At 71.6% G+C, this 23,145-nt stretch overlaps 1 protein-coding gene and 1 long non-coding RNA gene across 3 annotated transcripts; one reads left to right on the forward strand and one right to left on the reverse strand.

The window, feature by feature from the left end:
* The first annotated feature begins 2,062 nt into the window (after window positions 1-2,062).
* INTS1 (integrator complex subunit 1) lies at window positions 2,063-22,145 on the forward strand. 2 transcript variants are annotated; one of them, XM_036014815.1, is made up of 46 exons: window positions 2,063-2,406; window positions 2,835-3,128; window positions 3,290-3,486; window positions 3,625-3,762; window positions 4,074-4,233; window positions 4,396-4,501; window positions 4,611-4,803; window positions 4,904-5,049; window positions 5,148-5,289; window positions 5,967-6,143; window positions 6,260-6,368; window positions 6,523-6,643; window positions 7,026-7,103; window positions 7,512-7,669; window positions 7,986-8,082; window positions 8,503-8,594; window positions 8,765-8,825; window positions 9,224-9,421; window positions 9,687-9,816; window positions 10,035-10,211; window positions 10,290-10,439; window positions 10,686-10,973; window positions 11,555-11,722; window positions 11,894-12,005; window positions 12,521-12,682; window positions 12,853-12,999; window positions 13,313-13,411; window positions 13,596-13,720; window positions 13,986-14,240; window positions 14,625-14,784; window positions 14,965-15,105; window positions 15,389-15,560; window positions 15,635-15,758; window positions 16,288-16,418; window positions 16,807-16,894; window positions 17,006-17,232; window positions 17,388-17,511; window positions 18,455-18,588; window positions 18,868-19,060; window positions 19,477-19,604; window positions 19,731-19,843; window positions 20,174-20,287; window positions 20,970-21,040; window positions 21,430-21,521; window positions 21,608-21,717; window positions 21,805-22,145. In XM_036014815.1, the coding sequence occupies exons 1-46, from the start codon at window positions 2,349-2,351 to the stop codon at window positions 21,918-21,920; spliced, it is 6,576 nt and encodes a 2,191-aa protein (XP_035870708.1). In that variant the 5' UTR covers window positions 2,063-2,348; the 3' UTR covers window positions 21,921-22,145. The 2 variants fall into 2 exon arrangements, with proteins under 2 accessions (XP_035870708.1, XP_028383483.1); XM_028527682.2 differs by having other exon boundaries at window positions 2,064-2,406; window positions 4,617-4,803.
* Window positions 8,835-21,717, reverse strand: LOC118498053. The gene is made up of 3 exons (XR_004900573.1): window positions 21,702-21,717; window positions 10,246-10,250; window positions 8,835-8,916 (listed from the first exon to the last, which is right to left on the reverse strand). It is a non-coding gene; the product is annotated as an uncharacterized LOC118498053 (long non-coding RNA).
* Window positions 22,146-23,145: the final 1,000 nt, after the last annotated feature.

Genomic DNA, 23,145 nt, shown 5'->3' on the forward strand with positions numbered 1-23,145 from the left:
CTGGGGAAGGGACCAGAGCTGTCCTGGACCCTGGGCCCTGCCTGACCATGACCTGACCCTGACCGCCAGCCTGTCCTGGGCAGAGGAGGCTGGGTCTGCTGACAGCCCACATGCTGAGGGCACTTTCTGTTGCCAACCGGAAATGATTCCCATAGTTGTCAGCACTGAAACCCCGAGCTGAGGGCTGCACCACCCACCCTGCCCAGTATCCGTGGGATCTGCTTGGGTGTATTGCTCTCCAGACTTCATCCACTTTTATTTCTTATTTTTAAAATATTTTATTTTTAGAGAGAGTGGAAGGAAGGAGAAAGAGGGAAACATCAATGTGTGGTTGCCTCTGGAGTGCCCCCTTCTGGGGGGGCCTGACTTGGCTGGCAACGCAGGCATGTGCCCCTGTTACAGAAGAAACAAGGGGGGCCTGGGACTATATACTATGACTGAACGAAGCCCCCAGGTCCGTTATGTCTGCCGCCAGAGGAAAGACGTCTCTCAATGCCAGAGATTTGTGAAAAGGAAAGGAAACATTTATTTACTGCTAGACAAACTTAAAGTAGGGACCTAATGTCTTCAATAAAAATCCTAAAGTCCCTTAAAGCACCCACTAACAGACACAGTCCTTCCTTCCTTCCCCCTTTGCCCAGTCCAGAGTACCGTATCTCCTAAAGCTTCGGGGGTCCCTACTCTGGCAAAGGCACGTGGTCCTCTCTCCCCGGATCACGGGAGTCCCCACTCTGCCAGAGCCACGTGGTTCTCTCCCTCAGGGCTGCGGGAGTCTCCACTCTGCTAAAGCTGTGGGGTTCTCTCTTGCAGGGCTGCGCATGGTTCTCCCCCCTCAAATGGCTGCCGCGTCTCGGTTTAATCCCAGAGCCAATCTTCCTCTGAAGCCCCATTTCCGGCTCCTCTCACAATTGGCTACAGCTGCCAGATTCTGGGCAGGTGTGGCCCTGTGGTGTGGAGCCAATGATCTCCAGGCTCTTCTGGATCTTATTACAGATCCCTATTTGAGGCTCCCCTCTGGGCTGCACCCTGTTACACCCCGACTGGGAATTGAACCTGCGACTCTGGTTCGTAGGCTGACGTTCAATCCACTGAGCCATTACAAGACTTTGTCCACTGTTAGATGGATGGGACACTTCCTAGGTGTGGGTCCATGGACGGCTTCCTTCCTTAACCGCTGGAAGGGTCGCTTTGGCCCTTCGCAGCGGCTTCTGGACGCCCCTTGGCTGCACTGACCAGTCCAGGTGCTGGACACCCAGTCTTGGCTCTAGCTGGCCAGCACCGCACTGTGACGACCGCCCCCTGTAGGCGCTCACCTGAGCCCCCGCTTCTAGTGGTTCCGGAACACAGTGTGTTCCGCAGCTCGCTGCCCTGCCTAGGACCAGGTCTTCAGCCGCGTCACTCCCCTGTCCGGCCCGTCAGCTCCTGGGGACGCTGGCTCCCAGCTTCTCCCCAAGCAGGGGCTGGGCTGCAGGCCGGGCTGTTGCTCCCGGCTCCTTGTCCCCGGTGGGGACGGGGCTACAGCCAGAGGTCCCGGACTTCTGAGGCCCTGGGATGGTGTGTGAGGGTCTGCGTGAGCGCGGAGCCCCGTCCTCCGCTGCGGAGGAGTCCCACTGTGCACGCCGGGGCCGCGGGGCTCTGGCCAGGGGTTGCCCTCCATGCCCGCAGGAGCAACCTGGAGGGGCAGGTCCCTTTTGTTCTGCGCTGTGTCCCAGGCTCCCTCCTACCTCCCCCCGCGGGGACCCCAGAACCGGCCCTTTGCCGCGTAAAAGGGAGAGCAGGACTCTGAAGGTCCAGCACGTGTGGCTTAGAACCCGCGCCACCCTTTTCAGCCATAGTCCTTGGGCAGGTCACTACCATCTTCAGTCTCAGAGGCGCAAAGAAGGCGACAGCTCCCATCTCCCGGGAGAGATCCGCGGCTGCTCAACACCGCCGGCCTCCCGCCGCTAGAGGACGCTGCAGGCCCCGCGCAGGCGCCGCGGCCTCTCTCGTCTACCCGCTCTATGCCACCGCAAAATTTTGCTTCCGATCTTTCCGGCAGTCGGGCCTCTGAGACTGGCTTCCGGTTCCGGGGTGGCCGTGGCGGCGGCGAGCGCTCGCTGTCTTGGGCCGCTGGTTCGGGGACCGCGGCTGTCGGTGCCACCGATCTTCCCGGCGGTTCCGAGGCGGCGATCGCGCGGCTCCGTCGGGCTCGCCCCGCCCGGCAGGGCCCCATTGCCCGCGGCCCGACGCGCCGAGCGGCGGGGGAACGAATGAATGAGCGAGCGAGCGAGCGGGTGAACCACTACCTGGCGCCGGTCTTCTCTCGGTGACGGCGCTGCAGCGAGGAGCGGCGAGGGGCAGGGGACGCCATGAACCGCGCCAAGCCCCCCGCCGTGCGCAGGCCCAGCGCCGCGGCCAAGACCTCGGGTGCGCGGCTGCTGCTTGCACGGGCGGCGACTTCCAGGGTCCGGGGTCGCGGGCCTCCGTGGGGGAGTTGGGACAGCCGCGACGGCCTCGGGAAGGCGGCTGTCCCGTTTCCGTCGGCATCCGAGGCCGCAGGCGGTGGCGAAGGGAGTCCCGCCGGAGACCCTGTGCGGCCGTGGGCGCGGTGCTGAGCCGCCCGGGTCTGGGCACCCTCCCCTCAGACAGGCGTGCGATAGAGGCGGCCTGGCTGGCAGTTAGCACTGCGGCCGTCAGCATCTACTGGGGACCCCCGGGTGGCTCGTCTCTGGCCACCCTGATCCTTCTTGGGTCCCCTTGGGGGTAGTGGGAGGTTGGAGTCTGTGCCCACGTTTTCCCACCTCTGCGCCGGGTGACGCTTGCACGTTTGTTTCTCCACCTCCCTCGCTGCGCAGGGCACCCTCCGCCTGGGGACTTCATTGCTCTGGGCTCCAAGGGTCAGGCCAGTGACTCGAAATCGGGGTCCACGCTGCTGAAGCCTGCACCTTCTGGCTTGCCTTCCGAGCGCAAGAGGGATGCTGCGGCGGCTGCCCTGGCCGGAGCCACAGCCCTGCCGGGCCTCACCAAACGCCCCAAACTATCCTCCACGCCCCCTCTGAGTGCCCTGGGGCGTTTGGCCGAGGCTGCCGTAGCAGAGAAACGAGCCATCTCTCCTTCAATTAAAGAGCCGTCCGTGGTCCCAATTGAAGGTAAAGTCAGTCTCTGGACTTTCTCTGACAGCACACAGCCTGAGACCCTCGCTCGCTGGGTCTCCGGTGGGTGCACTGTGCCCGGTGGCTTTGGGAGCACTGGAGGGGCAGCGTCCGTGTCCGCCTGCCTGCTCTGACACACGCCCCCCCACAACCCGCAGTCCCACCCCAGGCCTTGCTGGACGAGGTGGAGGCCGCGGAGCTGGAGGGCAACGACGACAGGGTGGAGGGTGTGCTCTGCGGGGCTGTGAAGCAGCTGAAGGCCACACGGGCCAAGCCCGACAGCACCCTGTGCCTGAGCCTCATGTACCTGGCCAAGATCAAGCCCAACATCTTTGCCACAGAAGGTGTCATCGAGGTAAGGGCGGGCCGGAGCCCGGCGGGCCCTGGGCCCTGTGCTGCTGCTCCCTCCCAGACCCACGTGCCCACCCAGCACGCCGGCTCTGCCTCGGGCGCAGGGCGAGGCTTCCCCAGCGACAGGCGCTGTCTCGTGCAGGCCCTCTGCAGCCTTCTGCGGCGGGACGCCTCCGTCAACTTCAAGGCCAAGGGGAACGGCCTGGTGTCCGTGCTGGCCTGCAGCCTCCTCATGGCCGCGTACGAGGAGGATGAGAACTGGCCCGAGATCTTCGTCAAGGTGAGCCCCTCCCCAGGACACTCGGTGAACGTGCCGCTTTGGGGCGAAGTGGGCAGAGCAGGGGTGACAGCTGGGTCCCGGGAGGAGACGGAGCAGGCCGTGCGTGCCGTCGGGGCAGCTGTCTGGTGGCCCAGGGCGTCCTGTCCCCTGCATGGGCTGCTGGGAGGTCTTCCCGGGAGCCCGTCCGGGCAGCTGGCGGCACTCGGGGAAGCGCCCGTCCCGCCTCTCCCACCGCCCAGCCCCGGAGCAGCTGGGGGCAGGGGGCGGGGAGCCACCCGCGGGGCCTGGACGCCAGCCTCCGTCCCGGGCAGGTGTACATCGAAGACTCCCTGGGGGAGCGGGTCTGGGTGGACAGCCCGCACTGCAAGGCGTTCGTGGACAATGTCCAGACGGCCTTCAACACCAGGACGCCCCCCACGAGCATGCTGCTGCAGGGGGAGGCGGGGCGCAGCGGAGGGGACCTCAGCGCTGGTGAGAGAAGCCGGGCTCCCGGGCTGGGCCGGGAACGGGGACTTTCGGCGGAGGGGGAGGGGGAGGGCTAGCGCCACCGCCCTCTGGGGAGCCCGGCGTCAGGGGAGCGGGTGCTCGCAGAGGGGGCAGGCGCGTGTGTCCACGAGGCCCCCCGATCGGCAGGGAGCAGCCCGCACCCCTCGCTCACCGAGGAGGAGGACTGCCAGACGGAGCTCCTGATCGCCGAGGAGAAGCTGAGCCCTGAGCAGGAGGGGCAGGTCATGCCCAGGTAGGCCTGCAGCCCGGCCCCCGCCAGCGCGGCCCCCGCGGGTGGGTGGGGGCAGGGCTGGGCTCGTGGGGAGAGCCTGCCGTCCTCCTCCCGCCGCCTCCCCCCGCTGGCCTAGGTACGAAGACCTCGCGGAGAGCGTGGAGGAGTACGTGCTGGACGTGCTGCGGGACCAGCTCACGCGGCGCCAGCCCATCGACAACGTCTCGCGGAACCTGCTGCGGCTGCTGGCCTCCGCCTGCGGGTACAAGGAGGTGCGGCTCATGGCGGTGCAGCGGCTGGAGATGTGGCTGCAGAACCCCAAGGTGAGGGCGGCGCGGGGTCTGCGGGGCCGCCTGTCGCCATGGCGGCGGGGCGGGGCGGGGCGGGGCTGGGCTGGGCGGGGCTGACGGCGCCTCCCCGCAGCTGACGCGGCCGGCGCAGGACCTGCTCATGGCCGTGTGCGTGAACTGCGGCTCCCACAGCGCCGAGGACGTGGACGTCATCTCCCACCTGGTCAAGATCCGCCTCAAGCCCAAGGTGCTGCTCAACCACTACATGCTCTGCGTCAGGTGCGGCGCGGCGGGGGGCCGCGGCGGGGGGCCGCGGCGGGAGGGGTCCTGGGGGCGCGCGGCCCACCTCAGCACCCCGCTCCTCGGCTCGTGTCCAGGGAGCTGCTGAACGCACACAAGGACAACCTGGGCACCACCATCAAGTTCGTGATCTTCAACGAGCTGTCCAACGCCCGGAACCCCAACAACATGCAGATCCTGTACACGGTGCTGCAGCACAGCGCGGAGCTGGCGCCCAAGGTGGGGGCGGCACGGGGGCTGTTCTGCCTGGATGCGGCCGGTGGGGTGAGGCCTGTGGGGCTGGCCGGGAGGATGCTCGGGCGGTGGGGCAGGGCCTTGCGCACTGGACGCCGGAGTCGGGCCCTCAGGGCCCTAGGGCGTCTGTGCAGCCCCGCGTGGGCTGCTGGCCGGCTCCGTGTCTCCCAGGGTCAGCCACCTTTGGAAGGGGCCAGAGGGCAGCACTCCCGTCACGGACATGAGCCGGGCTTTCAGGCGGCCCAGCTGTATGTCAGCCGTCCCCCTGCACCCCAGGGTGCTGGGAGAGGTGGGGGCCCAGCTGTCCGCTCGGGGGCCGGGGCTGTGGCAGGGCCCGGCCTGCATGCTTGCCCCTTTGGCCAGGGCGCCCTGCTTTCGACAGCTGCTGCCTCCTGTGTCCCTTGCTGAACGAGGACCAGCCCCCACCGGCCGGCGGCCAGGAGGGCCGCGTGGGAGGCAGTGCTGCTCTCGGAGCTCAGGCCTGGCGGAGGGTCGGCTGGGTCCATGCTTGTGTGCTGCCGCGCCCGTGGAGCTGGGGGAGCACAGGCGGGCGGCCTGGAGCGGCTGGACGCCTCCTCCAGGGGCCTTGGGGGCCCTGCCGGCGGCCCAGGGCCGGCGGGGAGCCGAGGTGAGCACGTGCGTGCGCTGCCTGTCTCCCGCAGTTCCTGGCCATGGTGTTCCAGGACCTGCTGACCAGCAAGGACGACTACCTGCGGGCCTCGCGGGCCCTGCTGCGCGAGATCATCAAGCAGACCAAGCACGAGATCAACTTCCAGGCCTTCTGCCTCGGGCTCATGCAGGAGCGCAAGGAGCCCCAGTACCTGGACATGGAGTTCAAGGTGCGCTGCTGCCGCCCCTCCCCCTCGGCGCCCAGGCGGCGGGGGGTGGGGCGGGGTGGGCAGGTCCTCGGGTGTGACACCCCCACCCCCACCCCCGCGCTGGGCTGTGCCTGCAGGAGCGGTTCGTGGTGCACGTCACGGATGTGCTGGCCGTGGCCATGATGCTCGGCATCACGGCCCAGGTGAAGGAGGCCGGCGTCGCCTGGGACAAAGGGGAGAAGAAGAGTAAGGAGCGGACCCTGCCCGGGGCCCAGGCCAGGCCGCGGTGGGCGCCCCCATGGCTGCAGACCGTCCCTGAGGCCCGGCCTGGAGCTGCAGCCCGGGGGGACCTTGGGGGCCCGGAGCGGTGACCTGCCAGTGACCCGCCCATCCTTTCCAGACCTGGAGGTGCTGCGCTCCTTCCAGAGCCAGATCGCCGCCATCCAGCGGGACGCGGTCTGGTGGCTGCACACCGTCGTCCCCTCCATCAGCAAGCTCGCCCCCAAGGACTACGTGCACTGGTAGGGCCCGAGTCCTGCTGCCCAGGGCGCTCTGGGCAGAGACGGAGCCACTTCCCGGGGCTGAGGGGTGTGCCCAGGACAGCGCTCATCAAGCACGAGCCTGTGGCCTTGGCCGTGGCCCCTGGCTGACACCCGCCGCTTGGGAACCACAGGAGCCGGTGGACAGCACTCACCCCTCATGCTGTGTGACACAGGGGACGTCCTGTGCAGCGGTGGGGTCCCATCTGCCTGGGGTCGGGGCCACGGGAACCCCACTGTGTCGCCTGCCAGCCCCACAGGTCTTGGGCGGGTGCTGGGGGCCCTGGAGGAGGTGCCGAGGGGGCTGCCGGCCTGGGAGAGGGCCGTGCCAGGCCCCGCACGCTGACGCCCACCCGCCCCGCAGCCTGCACAAGGTCCTATTCACTGAGCAGCCGGAGACCTACTACAAGTGGGACAATTGGCCGCCCGAGAGTGACCGCAAGTGAGTCGCATGTGTGCCAGTGGACGGGCCGCTCCAGAGCCCGCCCCGCCCCACCCCCACAGACCTGGTTGTGGGTTGCTGGCATTCCCAGATGTCCATGTGGCTGCCCACCTCACACCCCTGCCACTGTCCAGGCCGCTGGCCCTCCCCTTGCTTCCAGGCAGCCCCGCATGCACGTCCTGCCCGCCTCGCCCCCTGGCTCATCCCACGCCCCCGCCCACCCCAGCTTGGTGCCTCCGGGCTGTGACTGGCCCGTCCGCCCCTGGCTCTGGGCACACAGACGCATCGGGAACCGGCCCCCCAGGGGGGAGGGGGAGCCCTCCCGCGCTGGCCTGTGGCCCTTGGTGCAGGGACTCACCTGCGGGCCCGGGGCTGCCCCCGCTGAGCCCCCTCCTCGTCTGCCCGCAGCTTCTTCCTGCGTCTGTGCTCCGAGGTGCCCATCCTGGAGGACACACTCATGCGCGTCCTCGTCATCGGGCTGTCCCGCGAGCTCCCGCTCGGGCCCGCCGACGCCATGGAGCTCGCCGACCACCTGGTGAAGCGCGCGGCGGCCGTGCAGGCAGACGGTAGGGTCCCCGGGCTCAGTCCCGGCCCCCCTCCCCACCCCCCAGTGCCCGCTGCGCCGCTGCCCCCAGCAGGCCCACCTGCTCCCCAGACCGGCTCCAGGCGGCCAGGGGAGACTTGCCTCAGTGCCCCCCAGCCGGCTCCACAGCTGCTCCCACGGCCGCGCCGGGGCCTGCTGGCACCTCCCGCCCGTGCCCTGCCTGCCCTCCCCTCTGCCCTGCCTCTGGGGCACGAGCCCCCTCGCCTCGCTCCCCTGCACCCCGTGGCTGGGGTCCCCCACCCCCGCCCCCGCTGAGCGGGCCCCGGGCCGAGTTTCAGACGTGGAAGTGCTGAAGGTGGAGCGCGTGCAGCTGCTCGACGCCGTCCTGAACCTCTGCACCTACCACCACCCGGAGAACATCCAGCTGCCCCCGGGGTGAGCGCTCCCGCGGCCTCTGGCTCGCTGTCCACGGTCCCACGGGGCGGGGCTGGCTGCAGCGCTGCCCGCCCCTCAAGGCCACCCTGGGCCTGTCCGCAGACCCCCACCTGCCCAGGACGCCCGAGGCCGGCCCCCGCCATCCGCGGGTGCCGCTCCCCTCCGGTGGCCCCTCGTTCACAGCCTGGGACTCAGTGTGGTCCGTGCGTCGTCCCCCAGGCTGTGTGGCGGCCACTCCCACCACGTCTGAGACCCCCCACCTCCACGCAGAGGTGCAAGCCCAGGTCGTGAACGCGGGAGCAGCTGTCGTCTCGGCCGGGTGCCGACCCGGGCTGATGCACCCTGGCCTGGGCCCACTCTCCTTCCCGGCCTCAGGGCGGCCGAGGCCAAGGCTGAGCTGTGGACACCCTTGTGTTGCAGGTACCAGCCCCCCAACCTGGCTATCTCCACCCTCTACTGGAAGGCATGGCCGCTCCTGCTGGTTGTCGCTGCCTTCAACCCGGAGAACATCGGTGAGCCCTGGCCCCCATGGGTGCTCGGCTGGGCGTTGGCACCGCCACCTGGCCTGGGGTGGGGCCTGGCTGGGGCCTGGACGGGAGCCGGGAGGAGGGGCCCTGGAGCCGGTGGGAGGCCCGGCAGCTTGCTGTGTTCCGGCTGCCACCCCCGGCTCCTTGCCCCCTAGGCCTGGCCGCCTGGGAGGAGTACCCCACGCTGAAGATGCTCATGGAGATGGTGATGACCAAGTGCGCCGGCTCGCCCGCTGCGGAGACAGGACGCCCGAGGGTGGCCGGGCTGGCGCCAGGGGGAGGAGCGCGGGCCGGGCTCCTGGCTGCGCTGCAGTCTCCACAGAGCTGCCCCCTGGGCTGCCGTTTCCTGTGGGCTGGAATGCGTGAACTTGAGTTTTCGGGGCTTCGTCTTGTCCCCTGGCTGCAGGGTGGGGGGCGGGGTCGAGGCTGCAGAGGCCGCCCGGGCAGCGCTTGCGTCAGGCTGGTGGGGTGACGCAGGCGGGAGGGGGCAGCGGCGCTGGGCCGGAGGGTGAGGCCGTGGGGAGAGGAGGTGGGGCGGTGGCAGGAGTGAGGGCCGCCCGGGGCTGCACCTGAGCACGGGCCGCACGGTGACCGCTCCCCCCGCCCTCCCCCAGCAACTACTCCTACCCGCCGTGCACCCTGACGGACGAGGAGACCCGCACCGAGATGCTGAACCGGGAGCTGCAGATCTCCCAGCGGGAGAAGCAGGAGATCCTGGCCTTCGAGGGGCACCTGGCGGCCGCGTCTACCAAGCAGACCATCACCGAGAACAGCAGCCTTCTCCTGTCTCAGCTCACCAGCCTGGACCCGCAGTACGAGCCGTGCCCCAGCCCCTGGGCTGCTGGCGTCCGTGGCAGGGGCTCGTACTGAGCCTGGGGGGGTGGAGGTGGGGGGCGGCTGGGGTGCAGCCTCTGAGCGGGTTGCTCTCCCAGTCCTTGTGGAGTCAGCCTGGTGAGGCCGAGAGGAGGGCAGCCAGGTTGGGAGCGGGGGGCCCTGGGCCACTGGGAGCAGGGAGAGCCTCCGGGGGCGGGCGGCTCTGCGGGCGGCTCCCGATGGTCCTGCCCTCTGGCCTTTCAGAGGGCCCCCACGGAGGCCGCCCCCGCACATCCTGGACCAAGTGAAAAGCCTCAACCAGTCCCTGCGCCTCGGGCACCTGCTGTGTCGGAGCCGAAACCCGGACTTCCTCCTCAACATCATCCAGAGGCAGGCACGTCCCCCTGCCGCTGGGGAGGGGCACAGGGGGCGGAGCAGCTGGGGTGGGCCCCTCAGGGGCTTTAGCTCCCCAGCGTCAAACGAGGCCGTGGCCAGAAGAGGACCCCGGCCGCACCAGCCCGGCAGCCGCGGGACGGGACCGATGTCTCGGGCAGGGTACGGGCCGGGGGCCCGGCAGGTGCGCAGCAGGCACTGAGTGGCCGTGCTCCGCAGGCCTCGTCGCAGTCCATGCCCTGGCTGGCCGACCTGGTGCAGGCCAGCGAGGGCTCCCTGGACGTGCTGCCCGTGCAGTGCCTGTGCGAGTTCCTGCTGCACGACGCTGCTGCCGCGGCCGCCGCCGAAGAGGAGGAGGAGGGTGGGAGCAAGGAGCAGAAGGCCAAGAAGCGGCAGGTCAGTGGCTGCCACCACCGCACACCGCCGCCACGCCGCCTCCCGCCGGCCCCCCCTGAGGCCCCCTTGTCCCTGCAGAGGCAGCAGAAGCAGCGGCAGCTGCTGGGCCGCCTGCAGGACCTGCTGCTGGGCCCCCAGGCCGACGAGCAGACCACGTGCGAGGTGCTGGACTACTTCCTGCGGCGCCTGGGCTCCTCCCAGGTGGCCTCCCGGGTGCTGGCCATGAAGGTGAGCCCGCAGCCCCGCCCTCCCCGGCCCCTCCTTTCCTGGGGCGGGCGGCCACCCGAGGCGAGTCCGTGGGCTTCCGCTGGGGGGCGGCCGCGCTGCTGCTTCCTCCGCTCTCTCCTGGCGGCTCCGGTGGGCACAGCGCCCGGCGCCAGCAGCCGCCGGTCCCTGTGCTTCAGGGGCCGGCCCGTCCCCGGTGGGCGCCCTGGCGGAGGCCTGGGGCCGGCTGACCGGCGGGTCTGCTTGCAGGGCCTGTCGCTGGTGCTGTCGGAGGGCGGCCTGCGGGACGGCGAGGAGAAGGCGGGGCCGGCGGAGGAGGCGGACCCCGGGGAGGCGGAGGCGCTGCAGGGCTACCAGTGGCTGCTGCGCGACCTGCCCCGGCTGCCCCTGTTCCCCAGCGTCAGCGCCCCCGCCGCCCTGGCGCTGCAGCAGGCCGTGCACGTGGAGACCGACCCCCAGACCGTCAGCGCCTACCTGGTCTACCTGTCCCGGCACGCGCCCGTGGGCGAGCAGGGCCAGCACAGCGACCTGGCCTTGGTGAGGGGGTGGGGCCGGCAGGGGCGGCCCTGGGGGAGGGGCCTCCCGTCCAGAGCCAACGTCGGGGGTGGGAGAACCAGGGAGGACCAGGGGTTGGTTGGTGCCAGGCCGGCGGCTACCTTCCCTCTGGGCCAGGTCGGTTCGGCCGCTCCTGCTGGGGAGGCAGCTGGGCTCAGCGTGCTCCCTGGCTCTCTCCTCGGCTGTTCCCGTCTGGGCCACTGCCTGGCTCTCCCGGGGGGCTCTTCTGGGGGCTTGCTGTGGCGCAGCGGCCGAGGGCAGCGCCTGTGGGGAGCGGGGCGGACTGGGGCCCTGGGGCCGGGCTCCCCCTGCCTGGGTCCCTGCCCCGGGGCCAGAGCCTTGGCCGCAGCGCGGAGCGCGTGGGTGTGCGGACTCCCCTCTGGGGCCTGAGGTCGGCGTCGGCACTCTGGTCTCGGCCCGATGGTGGCGACGTGCCCTGTCCCGGGGACCTGCTGTGGCCCTTGCTCCCACCCCTCTCGGCCCCGGGTGCTCAGGGGCCCTGTGCGCGGTGCCCCACTGCCGTCGGCTCGGCAGGGGCCCCTGACGGCCGCTCTCACCCCCAGGACGTGGCCCGGCTCGTGGTGGAGCGCTCCACCATCATGGCCCACCTCTTCTCCAAGCGCTCCCGCGGCCCCGAGTCCGACGCCGTGCTGGCCGCCCTGCTGTCCATCTTCTCCCGCTACGTGCGGCGCATGCGCAAGAGCAAGGAGGGAGAGGAGGTGTACAGCTGGGTGAGGCCGCAGCCCCTCCCTGTGCCCCCCTGCCCCGCCCCCCTCCGCAGCCCTGCCCGCGGGCCCCGTCCCGCCCCCCCCCACCCCGCGCCCCTGCCCCGCCTCCCTCCGCAGCCCCGCCCACGGGCCCCGCCCCGCCCTCACCCGCCCTCACCCGCCCTCCCCCCGCAGTCGGAGTCCCAGGACCAGGTCTTCCTCCGCTGGACCGGCGGGGAGGCGGCCACGATGCACATCCTGGTGGTGCACGCCATGGTCATCCTGCTGACGCTCGGCCCGCCCCGCGGTGAGCTGCTGGCCTGGCGGGCTGCGGCTGCGTGCCCACGAGCCTGGCCCGCTGGGGGTGTGGGAAGGGCCCTGTTCCTGCTGGCCAGGGCCTCCAGGGGGGGGAGACACGTGGGACTCTCCCCCTGCCTGTCCAGGAGTCCCGGGGTGGGGGGCACACGGCACCCCCTGTGTGGCCGCACCACAGACGGGCTGGCCGTGCTTCCTCACTGCCTGGCCACATGCAGTGCGGGCATCAGGAGGGGCCCATGGGCAGTGCCCAGGCCTCCGCCCCCTGACTCTCAGCCCCACCTCTGAGCCTCTGAGAACTGGGGCTTCACAGGGGACTCACCCCCCGCCCCCCCGCTTGCGGCCAACTCTCCTGTCCCCCCAAAGCCTCCCTTTCTGCGGGGTGGGGGGAGGACGAGGAAGCCAGCTGGGCCTGCAGCTGTGTGCGGGGCTGGGGCTCCTCGGACTGGAGGCTGGGAAGGGCCCCCTGGAGCTGCCTGGCTTCTCACCCTGCTCCGTCTCCCGCAGCCGGCGACAGCGAGTTCCAGGCCCTGCTGGACATCTGGTTTCCGGAGAAGAAGCCCCTGCCCACCGCCTTCCTGGTGGACACCTCGGAGGAGGCACTGCTGCTGCCCGACTGGCTGAAGCTCCGCATGATCCGCTCAGAGGTCCCTCGGCTGGTGGACGCAGGTGTGACCCGGGTGGGGCTGGGTGGGGCTGGGTGGGGCAGGACCGAGGGCGAGGACGGGGCCCTCTCGGGGCTCAGGGGGGCCCCTCGGGTTTCTGGAGGACACGCCCTCGGGCAGGGTCCTGGGTGGGGCCGAGCACAGTGTGCTCAATGTGTGGGCGGGCGACCTCAGCCCTGCAGGACCTGGAGCCGCAGCAGCTGCTGCTGTTCGTGCAGTCCTTCGGCATCCCCGTGTCCAGCATGAGCAAGCTGCTGCAGTGCCTGGACCAGGCTGTGGCCCACGACCCCCAGACCCTGGAGCAGAACATCATGGACAAGAGTAAGGGCCGGGCCCCGCCCTGCGGGTCAGCGCCAGGGCCTGGCGAGTGGGGGTGGGGTGGGGGGCTGGGGATGGACGGGCGGGGAGGGCGCACGGAGCCCTGAGCAGGAGAGTGGAAGCCGGGGCGGTCGGGGGGCCGGGTCGTCCCTGTCCAAGCCAAGCCAGCCCAAGCCAGCCCGGGCATCCGCATGCCCTCACCCTTGGGGGCGGGGTGCCCAGCCCCCCCTGCTCCCGCTGAAAGGCCGCAGGTGGCTTCTGAGGTCTCGGGAAGCCCAGCTCCCGTCGCCGGGCGCTGACCCGCTGTTGTCCGCAGACTACATGGCCCACCTGGTCGAGGTCCAGCACGAGCGCGGAGCGTCCGGAGGCCAGACTTTCCACTCGCTGCTCACGGCCTCCCTGCCTCCGCGGCGAGGTACCAGCCCGGCCTGCCCCCAGACCCGCAGAAGTGGTGCCGCTGGCCAGTGTCGGAGCCCCTGCCCCAGGGCCCGTGCCGCCGGCAGGCCGGCTCTCTGTGTGGGGGTGGGGGCCTCTGGGCCAGGGGGGTGGGGGGCCTTGTGGGTGTGGCCCCGGCTGAGGCCCGCCCCCTCTCCCCGCAGACAGTGTGGAGGCACTGAGACCCCGAAGCAGCCCGGAGCCGCCCCCAGGCCAGGGCAGGGTCCGGGCCGGGACTCAGGTGCGGGTGCTCGGCCCGGAGGACGACCTGGCCAGCGTGTTCCTGCAGGTACCAGGGCTGCTGCCTGGGCAGCCCTCTCGGAAGCTGGTGTCCCCTGCTGCCCTGTCCCTTCTCCTGCCCAGAGGGAGGGCTTTCAGCGGGAGACCCTCGCCGAGGTTGAGAGGGGGCTCCTAGTCCTTGCAGGGAGCAGACGGCCTCCAGCACAGGCCCCGGGCCACGGGGGCGTGGTGGCGGTGGTGATGGGCGCGGGGCGAGGGGGGCGAGGGCCCCGTTCTGCCGCACTCGTGCCGACCGCTGCCCTTCCTCTGCCCAGGTCTTCCCGCTGAGCCCGGGCCCCCGGTGGCAGGTCTCCAGCGCCCGCCCCGCCGCCCTGGCGCTGCAGCAGGCCCTGGGCCAGGAGCTGGCGCGAGTCCGCCGGGGGACCCCCGAGGTGCCGGGCGTCGCGGTGCGCCTGCTGCAGGCCGTGGCCCCCCTGCTGAGCTCCCCGCGTGGCGGGGCCCTGGTGGCGTCCATGCAGCGCAGCCACTTCCTGGCCTGCCCTCTGCTGCGCCTGCTCTGCCAGTACCAGGTGGGCCGGGGGGCGGGGGGGGGCACGTCCTCACCGTCCCTGTGGGCCGGGGGGGGCCCCGTCCCCGCTGGGGAACCTGCCCCGCCAGCACGGGGGGGCGGGGGGGTGCCAGCCGCGTGCCTGTCGCCGGGCACGCTGGTTTTGCTCGAGTCTCCTCGCTGGGTCCGGGGCGCGAGTGTCTTGTCGCCTGTGCCTCTGCGTGCCGTGTTCGGTCTTCCCCCAGAGCCGCGCGCAGGTGAGCAGCACACAGCAGGTGCCTCGTCTGCGGGGGTGTCCGGGTGACGTCCGAGGTCCTGGAGCCCCCCCCCCCGGGGAGCGCCGCTGGGCGCGCTGCAGGCAGCCTCGGGCGGCCCTCTGAGCGCACGGGCGTGCCTGTCCCCGCAGCGCTGTGTGCCGCAGGACACCGGCTTCTCGTCGCTGCTCCTCAAGGTGCTCCTGCAGATGCTGCAGTGGCTGGACGGCCCCGGCGCGGAGGCCGGGCCCCTGCGGGCCCAGCTCAAGCTGTTTGCCACCCAGTACTCGGCGCGGCGCAGGATCAGTGACGGTGAGGGCGGGCGGGGGACGGCACCAGCCGGTGGGGGGCAGCCCTGTCGGCCCTGAGGGGCCGTGTGCTCAGGGGCCTGTGGGCTTCGGGGCTTTGTGGGGGGGACACGCGGGGGGCCCCCCATGGTGCTGGGGCTCCCGGCCAGGCCAGGCCGGGGGTCACACAGGCCTGTCCCCGCAGTGCGGAGCGGGTTCCTGCACCTGGCCGAGGCCCTGGCCTTCCGCGGGGACGCGGAGGTGGTCAGCTCCACTGCCCGGGCCCTCGTTGCCGCCCTGCGGTCTGGGGAGAAGTGCGGCGTGGAGCCCGAACTCGTCGACAAAGGTACCGGGGCCCGGGGCTGTGCCGACCCAGCCCAGCGGGCCTCGCCCGGGCTCTGCGGGGCGTTGGTGCCCGTGACACACCCACACCGGGCTCTGACGGGCCCGCCCCACGGCCGCCCGTCTCCCCAGGGCAGGTCCCCAAGCCTCGCACGCTGCCGGTCAGCCTGGGTGTGGGCCCACAGGGCGCGGTTGGCCCAGGATGGGGGCTGCCCCGGCGCCCAGCGGTCTGAGGGCCTCCTGGCTCTGCCCCCACGCTGAGTGGGGCGTCCCCCGTCCCCCTGCAGTCCTTCGGGGCCTGATCGAGGTGCGGTCGCCTCACCTGGAGGAGCTGCTCTCCGCTCTCTTCGCCGCCGCCTCTGCCTTCCCGGCCTCCAGGCCCGTCGCCGTGGTGAGCTCCCTGCTGCTGCAGGCGGAGGAGCCCCCGGCCGCGGCGCACCAGGGCGCCGACGGCAGCAGGTGAGTGGGCGGGGCGGCGGGCATTCGGGCGGGCAGCCCTGGCCGGCGCCCCTGAGCGCTCCGTTCCCTTTCAGCCCAGGGGCCGTGCGGCTGGGGCCTTGCTCGGGGCTCCTGGTGGACTGGCTGGAGATGCTGGACCCCGAGGTGATCAGCAGCTGCCCGGACCTGCAGCAGAGGCTCCTGTTCTCCCGGGGCAAGGTGGGCTGCGCTCGGCCCTGGGGGCGCCGGCTGGGGTGTGGGGGGGGTGTCTTCCCGAAGGGGACAGGCGATCCTGGGGCCAGCAGGTGCGGGGCGGAGCCTGGCGCCCCCGACGAGGGGTGGTGGGTCCTCTCAGCAGCCAGGTACGCCCCGGGCCCTGCGGGGGGGGCTGGGCCCTTGGGCAGCCCGTCTGTCCATGGAGACCTCTGGAAGCCCCGAGCGCGGCCCAGGATGACCTCGGTAGCTCGACGGTCGTTCCTGCGCTCCGCAGTCTGCTGGGCATCCCAGGCCCCCGCGGCTGTGCCGGGATGTGGTTCTGGTCCATCCCGGCGCTTCGGCTCGTGGGGGTCAGGGGTCTCCCAGGAGTCGGTCGTCTCGGCGTGCGTCTCCTGCAGAGTGGCTGCTGGGCCTGGGATGCAGGTGGCCAGGGCCGCTTCCAGGGTGGGGGCTCCCGGTCCCCTCCAGACGGCCCCGCCCCTCTGTTCTCTGGGGCCCGAGCAGGGACCACCCAGGCCTCTTTCCTCCCCAGGGCAAAGGTCAGCCCGGCCCCCACGTGCCCACGTTTCGACCCTACCTCCTGGCCCTGCTCACGCACCAGTCCAACTGGTCCACGCTGCACCAGTGCATCCGCGTCCTGCTGGGCAAGAACCGGGAGCACAGGTGAGCCCCGCCTCCCACTCACCCCTGTGGCTGCCCCGGGCCCGGGGCTCACTGGGCTGCCTGCTGGGACTCCTGCTCAGCGCAGTGTCCCCGCTCCAGGGGGCCCCAGGGCAGACAGCCAGGGCACAGGACAGTCCCCTGTCTTCCGATCACCTCGGGCTGTCACGTACATGGTGCGGTAGGGGGAGGTCGGGCAGGCTGGGGCCACCATGCCCTCCAACCACTGACCTGGGCTCTGGCCTCGCGAGCTCCCAGGGGTGTCTGTGGCCTGAACGTGTCCTCGCACGGAGCCTCTCAGCCCCCCCTTCCCACCCCCCCGCCGCCACATTGCACTCTGCCCGGAAACTGAAAGGGGCCTCGAGCTCAGCAGGGCTGCCGGCTCCCCCAGGTTTGACCCGTCCGCCTCCCTGGACTTCCTCTGGGCCTGCATCCATGTGCCCCGGATCTGGCAGGGCCGGGACCAGCGCACCCCCCAGGCAGGTCTCGGGACACGCCCGCCTGCGGGGTGGGGTGGCGTGTGTGTGTGTGTGGGGGGGGGGAGCCCCTGCCTCTCGCCCTGGGGCTGACCGGCGGGGTCCCTGCTGCAGAAGCGGCGGGAGGAGCAGGTGCTGCGCGTCCGGGCCCCCGAGCTCGTGGGCCTGGTGGAGCTGATCCTGGCGGAGGCAGAGGCCAGGAGCCAGGACGGGGACTCGGCGGCCTGCAGCTTGCTGCAGGCCCGGCTGCCCCTGCTGCTCAGCTGCTGCCGTGGCGACGACGACAGCGTCAGGAGGGTGGCCGCGCACCTGACGGGCTGCATCCACCAGTGGGGCGACAGGTGAGGGGGCCGCGCAGGGGTTCCCGGGCCCGCCTGTCCCCGGGCTGATGCGTCCTGGGCTGACAGGAGCAGCGCAGCATGAGCGGGGAGCGGGCACCCCGGCCTCGTCCCCTGCCCCGCCGGCCCCTCACCCGCCCCGCCCCCGTCTCCTGCAGCGTGCTGGGCCAGCGCTGCCGGGACCTGCTGGTGCAGCTCTACCTTCAGCGGCCGGAGCTCCGCACACACGCGCCTGAGGCCCTGCTGCGCAGCGTGGGCGCCACCGCCAGCAGCATCTGCAAGGTGAGGCCCCGTGTCCTGCGCCCTGCGTGCGCCTGCTGCCGAGGTGGAGGCCCAGGCCGGGGGTCGGAGAGACGGGCTTTCTTAGGCTTCAGAGCTGCACAGGAGCCTGGTGCGTCCTGGTGTCCTGTCGGGGGGCCCTGTCCCCTCTCCGACCTGGTGGAGGGGCTCGGACGTGGCTCTTCTCCCCGAAAGTCCTGGGCTCGGGCCAGAGGAGAGCAGTGTCTGCCATGACGGGGGGCCGCTGGCTCAGGAGCAGTGTGGGGCTCTGGATGAGAGTTGACGGTCAGGTGCCCTGGGGCCACGCAGCCAGGGAGCCAGGGAGCGAGCCTTCTCCCCAGGTCCGCCCCGCCACCCCGCCCTCCTGGAGTCAGCTCGAACTTCCCGATCCGTCTGTCAGCGGCCCCTGGCGTCTCGTGCCCCCTGCCACGCAGTCACTTCGAGACCCACACATGCCACAGGTGTGGGCCAGGCTGCCTGCTGAGGTCCACCTCTGGGGGTCCTGCGTGTGGACACCGGCCCCCGCTTCTCGGCAGGGGCAGGAGGCAGGGGCAGGCCTGAGGCCCTGTGCCCAGGTCCCTGTGGGGTGGCGTGTTGCTTTCCCGTGCCGGCTTGCTGCGGTGCCCGTGTTCCCGTCGTTCCGCACGGCTGGCCAGACTGGGCCTGCGACGCCTGGTTTCCTGTGCTCATCAGGTCCCCTTGCCCAGAGCACGGGATTTTGTGCGGAGGGTTGACCTGAAATACGGGGTGTCTAGTTTGGGGACTTTGGCTCCAGCCCGCTGGCCTGCAGAGGCGCCGGGGAGCATCGGGGAGGACCTCTCCGGGCCACCACAGGGCCCACCTAGCCCTGAGGTGCTGCCCCCGCCCCGGGGTGGTGGCAGGCCCTGGGGCCGGCAGGCGAGGCCTGCAGGCTGCGGTGGCCCCAGCCTCTGCCCCTTGCCCCCAGCTGGACGTCCTCATACACCGCTTCATCACGCTGCTCGCCGACACCAGCGACTCGCGGGCGTCCGAGAACCGCGTGGCCGACGCCAACATGGCCTGTCGGAAGCTGGCCGTGGCCCACCCCATCCTGCTGCTCAGGTGCGGGTGCTGCTCCTGGCAGAGGTGCTCCTACCCCACCCAAGGGGGCGCTCTGGGGGTGCTCGGCCCTGCCGCCACACCGGATGGGCCGACAGCTGATGGGGGAAGTAGACAGCTCCAGCCAGGGACGGCCCAGAGGGGGGGTGGGGGGCTGGGACCCAGGAGAGGGCCGGCCAAACCTGCCAGTCGGTCTGGATGGGCGTTTCAGCCAGCTCCCGTGTGCTCTGCGAGTCCCTGTGTCGGGTGGTCGGGACCACCGAGCTCTCTTCCTGCCTCCAGGCACCTGCCCATGATTGCTGCTCTCCTGCACGGCCGCACCCACCTCAACTTCCAGGAGTTCCGGCAGCAGAACCACCTCACCTTCTTCCTGCACGTGCTGGGCGTGCTGGAGCTGCTGCAGCCGCAGGTGTTCCAGAGCGAGCACCAGGGGGCGCTGTGGGACTGCCTGCTCTCCTTCGTCCGCCTGCTCCTGGTGGGTGTCCGCCCGCCTCGGCCCCTGTGCCCACCCGGCCAGCCGCCCCCCTGCTCGCCCCGGCTGCTCCCGGGGCCCTGGCCAGGCCCGTCTGAGCAGGACGGGGGTGGGTCCTTGGCCCGCCCCGGGGAACCGGCTCTCACCCTGGGGAGCCCCCAGCTCTTCCCGCGCCCAGCCGGGATTCACAGCTGCCTCCTCTGCGGCTGCCGAGCCTCCAGCCCGGCGTCGCCCTGTCCGCCACGGGGGGCTCAAGGCCCCTTTGGACCCTTTGGGACCCTTAGCGGCCAGCGGCCAGCGGGAGCTGGTGGCCAGGGTGGTGGCCAGGGTCCCTGGTGAGGCCTCGGGGGCCGCAGGGCTGGGCGGGTGCGTCCCGGCCCTGAGCGCCCCCCCCCCACGGTCTCCCCCCCGCCCCACAGAACTACAGGAAGTCCTCCCGCCACCTGGCCCCGCTCCTCAGCAAGTTCGTGCAGTTCACGCACACCTACATCAGCTGCAGCCCCGCGGCGGCCGTGGCCTTCCTGCAGAAGCACTCGGACGCGCTCCAGTGAGTGTGCGGTGTCCGAGGGGCGCCCCTCCACCACCCCGCTCGGGGGCCCCCCTCCTCTCGTGCCCCCCACCCCCCCCCGGGGACCCTCATCCTCACGGTCGGCCTGTGCTGTGCTCTCCCCAGCGACCTGTCCTTTGACAGCAGCGACCTGGCGATGCTGAAGTCCCTCCTCGCGGGGCTGAGCCTGCCCAGCAGGGACGGCCGAGCGGACCAAGGCCTGGACGAGGAGGGCGAGGGTGAGGGGCCCTCGGGTCCCGCAGGGGAGGGGCCTCGGGCCGGCGGCAGCCCTGAGAGCCACCCACGGCGTCCCTGGGCGGCGTGGGCCTGGGCGGGGGCGCGAGCCAGCAGCACGAGAGGGGCTGCGTCCCCTTCACGGAGCGCCAGCAGGTTGCCAGGTGCCCTGCTCGGCCGGGGCGGTGGGCACGCCTCCTGGAGTCCGCAGGTGCTGGCCCCCGGGCGTGGAGAGTCGGCGGACCGCGCCCCGGGGGGGACTTGCGCGGGCAGTGCTCCTGGGGCAGCCGTCTGCCTGCAGGTGACCTCGACCTCGCTGGCTCCCCACCTTCCAGACGAGAGCTCGGCCGGCTCCCTGCCCCTGGTCAGCGTCTCCCTGTTCACGCCTCTGACCGCCGCCGAGATGGCCCCCTACATGAAGAGGCTTTCCCGGGGCCAGACCGTTGAGGGTGCGTGTGGGGCCGGGCCACGCCAGGCCGGGGGGGCGGGGGCAGAGGGCGCCGGTGGAGGGCAGGGGCACGGGGCGGGTGGGCGGGGGGAGGCTCCAGACAGAGCAGAGGGTGTGGGGGTGCCTGTGGGAGGGAAGCTGGGGGGGGTGGGGCAGCTGACGGCTGGTGCCCCCTGCAGGACAGCTCAGTCTGGTGCCAGGGGTGGGGCCGCATCGCAGGGCACCTGTGCAGGTGGTGCCCGGGTGCACGAGTGACACGTGTCAGTCTGCGCAGCCACCTGGCAGGAGGGGTGGAGCCAGGGCCTCTGCGTCCAAACACAGACCCCAGCCCTCGGGTCTGCCCAGAGGAGGGCCTTGGGGAGGGTGACCCTCTGGAAGCTTCCCCGACCCCTGGCGCCTTGGCCTTGGTCGGGGATCGCTGGCCCAGTGCAGCTGGGACGCCCGGAACCCGGGCTGCTCCGGGGCCTCGCCAAGTGCTGAGGGTGGGGCAGAAGGTTCCGGGCGGTGCGGGCACCAGTGCTGCTCGGCCACACTGGCCCTGGAGAGCCCGCCGAGGCAGGGCCAGGGGCCACCTGGGGTCCCATGACTCCCCCGGTCTCTGCCCCCGCCTGGCAGGGGGTGGGGCCCGGGCCAGCTGGGGCCGCACTGCCGCAGCCTGGCCCTCCCCGTCCTGCCCGTCTCAGACTTGCTGGAGGTGCTGAGCGACATAGACGAGATGTCCCGGCGGAGACCCGAGGTCCTGGGCTTCTTCTCGGTGAGCGGGGGCGGGGCCTGCTGCCTGCACAGCAGCCGCCTCGCGCCGGGGAGCACAGGGCGCCTGCCGTGCGGGCAGCTCGGAGGCCAGGACAGAGGGGCCCGTGGGCACCCTGGGTGGGACACTTTCGGGGGTGGGGGCAGTGCCAGTCCCCGAGCTTGCTCACGGTCCAGCGAGGACCGCTCTGCTCAGGGCTGGCCCTCGATAGCGGCTTCCTGCCCACGGGTCAGAGGTCTGGAGCCATGCAGGGAGGTGGGAGGGGCTCAGGGGAGGGGCTTCCCTGCTGCTGTGGCAGCCATCCGGAGGCCGAGATCCTGAGGGAGGGCTGAGGGTTCGTGCCCAGACAGCAGGGTTCCCCGTCACACCCGCCCGCCCCCCCCCCCCCCCAGACCAACCTGCAGTGGCTCATGAGCTCCGAGGAGGAGTCCTGCCGAAACCTGGCCTTCAGCCTGGCCCTGCGCTCCATCCAGAACGACCCCAGGTGAGCCCGCGCTCGTGGCCGTGTCGGGGGCCCCTGGGCCGTCCGGCCACGGGGGGCAGTGCCCACTGAGTGCGTGCCCCTTCCAGCATCGCGGCCGACTTCCTGCCCACGTTCATGTACTGCCTGGGCAGCCGGGACTTCGAGGTGGTGCAGACGGCCCTCAGGAGCCTGCCCGAGTACACCCTCCTCTGCCAGGGTGAGTCCGCGGCCCCCCGCGGGGCGCCCGGCGCCTCTGCAGCCCCGGTCCCTGCAGCCCCGCCTGAGGGTCCCGTCTCCCCCACAGAGCACGCGGCCGTGCTGCTGCACCGGGCCTTTCTGGTGGGCATGTACGGCCAGGTGGACACCAGCGCCCAGATCTCGGAGGCCCTGCGGATCCTGCACATGGAGGCAGTGATGTGAGCCCACCGGGGTCGCCGCACGCCAGCCGCGGGCCCCTCACTCGACTCGCCCGCCAGGGTCCCCGGGCCAAGCCCAGGGGCCTCCGGCTCACTGAGGCTTCCCCGCCGGCAGCTGGTGGGGACGGGGGTCCGTCCACCAGTCGGGGCCCCGCCTGTGGGGACAGGGATGTGGCGGGGTGGCTGTCCCCGGTGAGGGCCGGTGTCAAATGAAGCGTTGTCGACTCGAGCCCGCTGGTGCTGGTGTGCTTGTGTCCCGCCTGCCTGGCCAGCCAGCTCCCGGGGGGGCCTGGGGGTCACAGGGGTCCGTCCAGAGACGGAGCGGGGGGGGTGGGGGGGGCCTGCCTGCCTTGGCCGGGCGGTGTCAGGAGGGGAGAGGGCAGTCCCCAGGCCCGTCCTGGCCCCGAGGCCGCTACTGGGCAACAGTTCCTGTCCGCCACGGGCGGGGAGCTCTGCGGGGGTCTCTGCCCTGAGTTGGGCGGGGGGCAGTGCCCGGTCAGCTGCTGTAGTGGGCCCAGGGTCTCCCGACTGCAGGAACAGCTCTGCCCCTTTCCTTGTGGCCACTCACGGCAGCCAGAGCACCTTCCCCGCCCCGGTGTCACGCAACCGGCCCCCCGCTGGCTCTCCCCCAGCCCTGCACCCAGTGGGGAGGGTCCCTGTGTCCCTGCAGCCAGGATCTGCTGGGGTTGCGCGCCTGCTCCTGCTCCTGCTCGGCTGAGGCCACCAGGGGGCGCTGTGGCTAAAGACGGACCCAGGCTCTCCAGGACACCCAAGTCCCAGCCGCGTGAGGCCGGACGTCCTGGCCTCCTGGCCGTGCCTGGGCCTCTGGTGCGTGTGCCTCTCCAGGGCACCTTGCACCCTCCCCAGGCCTCCTGGCCCACCAGGCGGCAGGCTGTCACCTGCACAACAACCCCTGTGTCCAAACCCTTCCTGTTGGCCCTGGGCCCCCTGAGTGGGCTGATTATCGTCAGCCCTGGGGAGGGGCCCACAGGGCCTAGCTCAGGGGCACCCCCACCCTGCCGGGCTGCCGGGAGCCGCCTCGTGCAGAACGCCCCTTTGCATCACACCGCTTACACAGCCCCCCTGCGCCGCCCGCCTGGGCGTGGGTGACAGCCGCTGGGACACTCACGTGCCCCGAAGTGCCGCTGCCTCACCCGGGGCCACCGGGAGGTGGGCGGTTGTTTCCGTGGTCGGCTGGGAACGCGACCCGGGACGTGGGTGTGAGGGGC

Source organism: Phyllostomus discolor, chromosome 13, assembly GCF_004126475.2.
Source record: "Phyllostomus discolor isolate MPI-MPIP mPhyDis1 chromosome 13, mPhyDis1.pri.v3, whole genome shotgun sequence".
Classification (NCBI taxonomy): Eukaryota; Metazoa; Chordata; class Mammalia; order Chiroptera; family Phyllostomidae; genus Phyllostomus; species Phyllostomus discolor.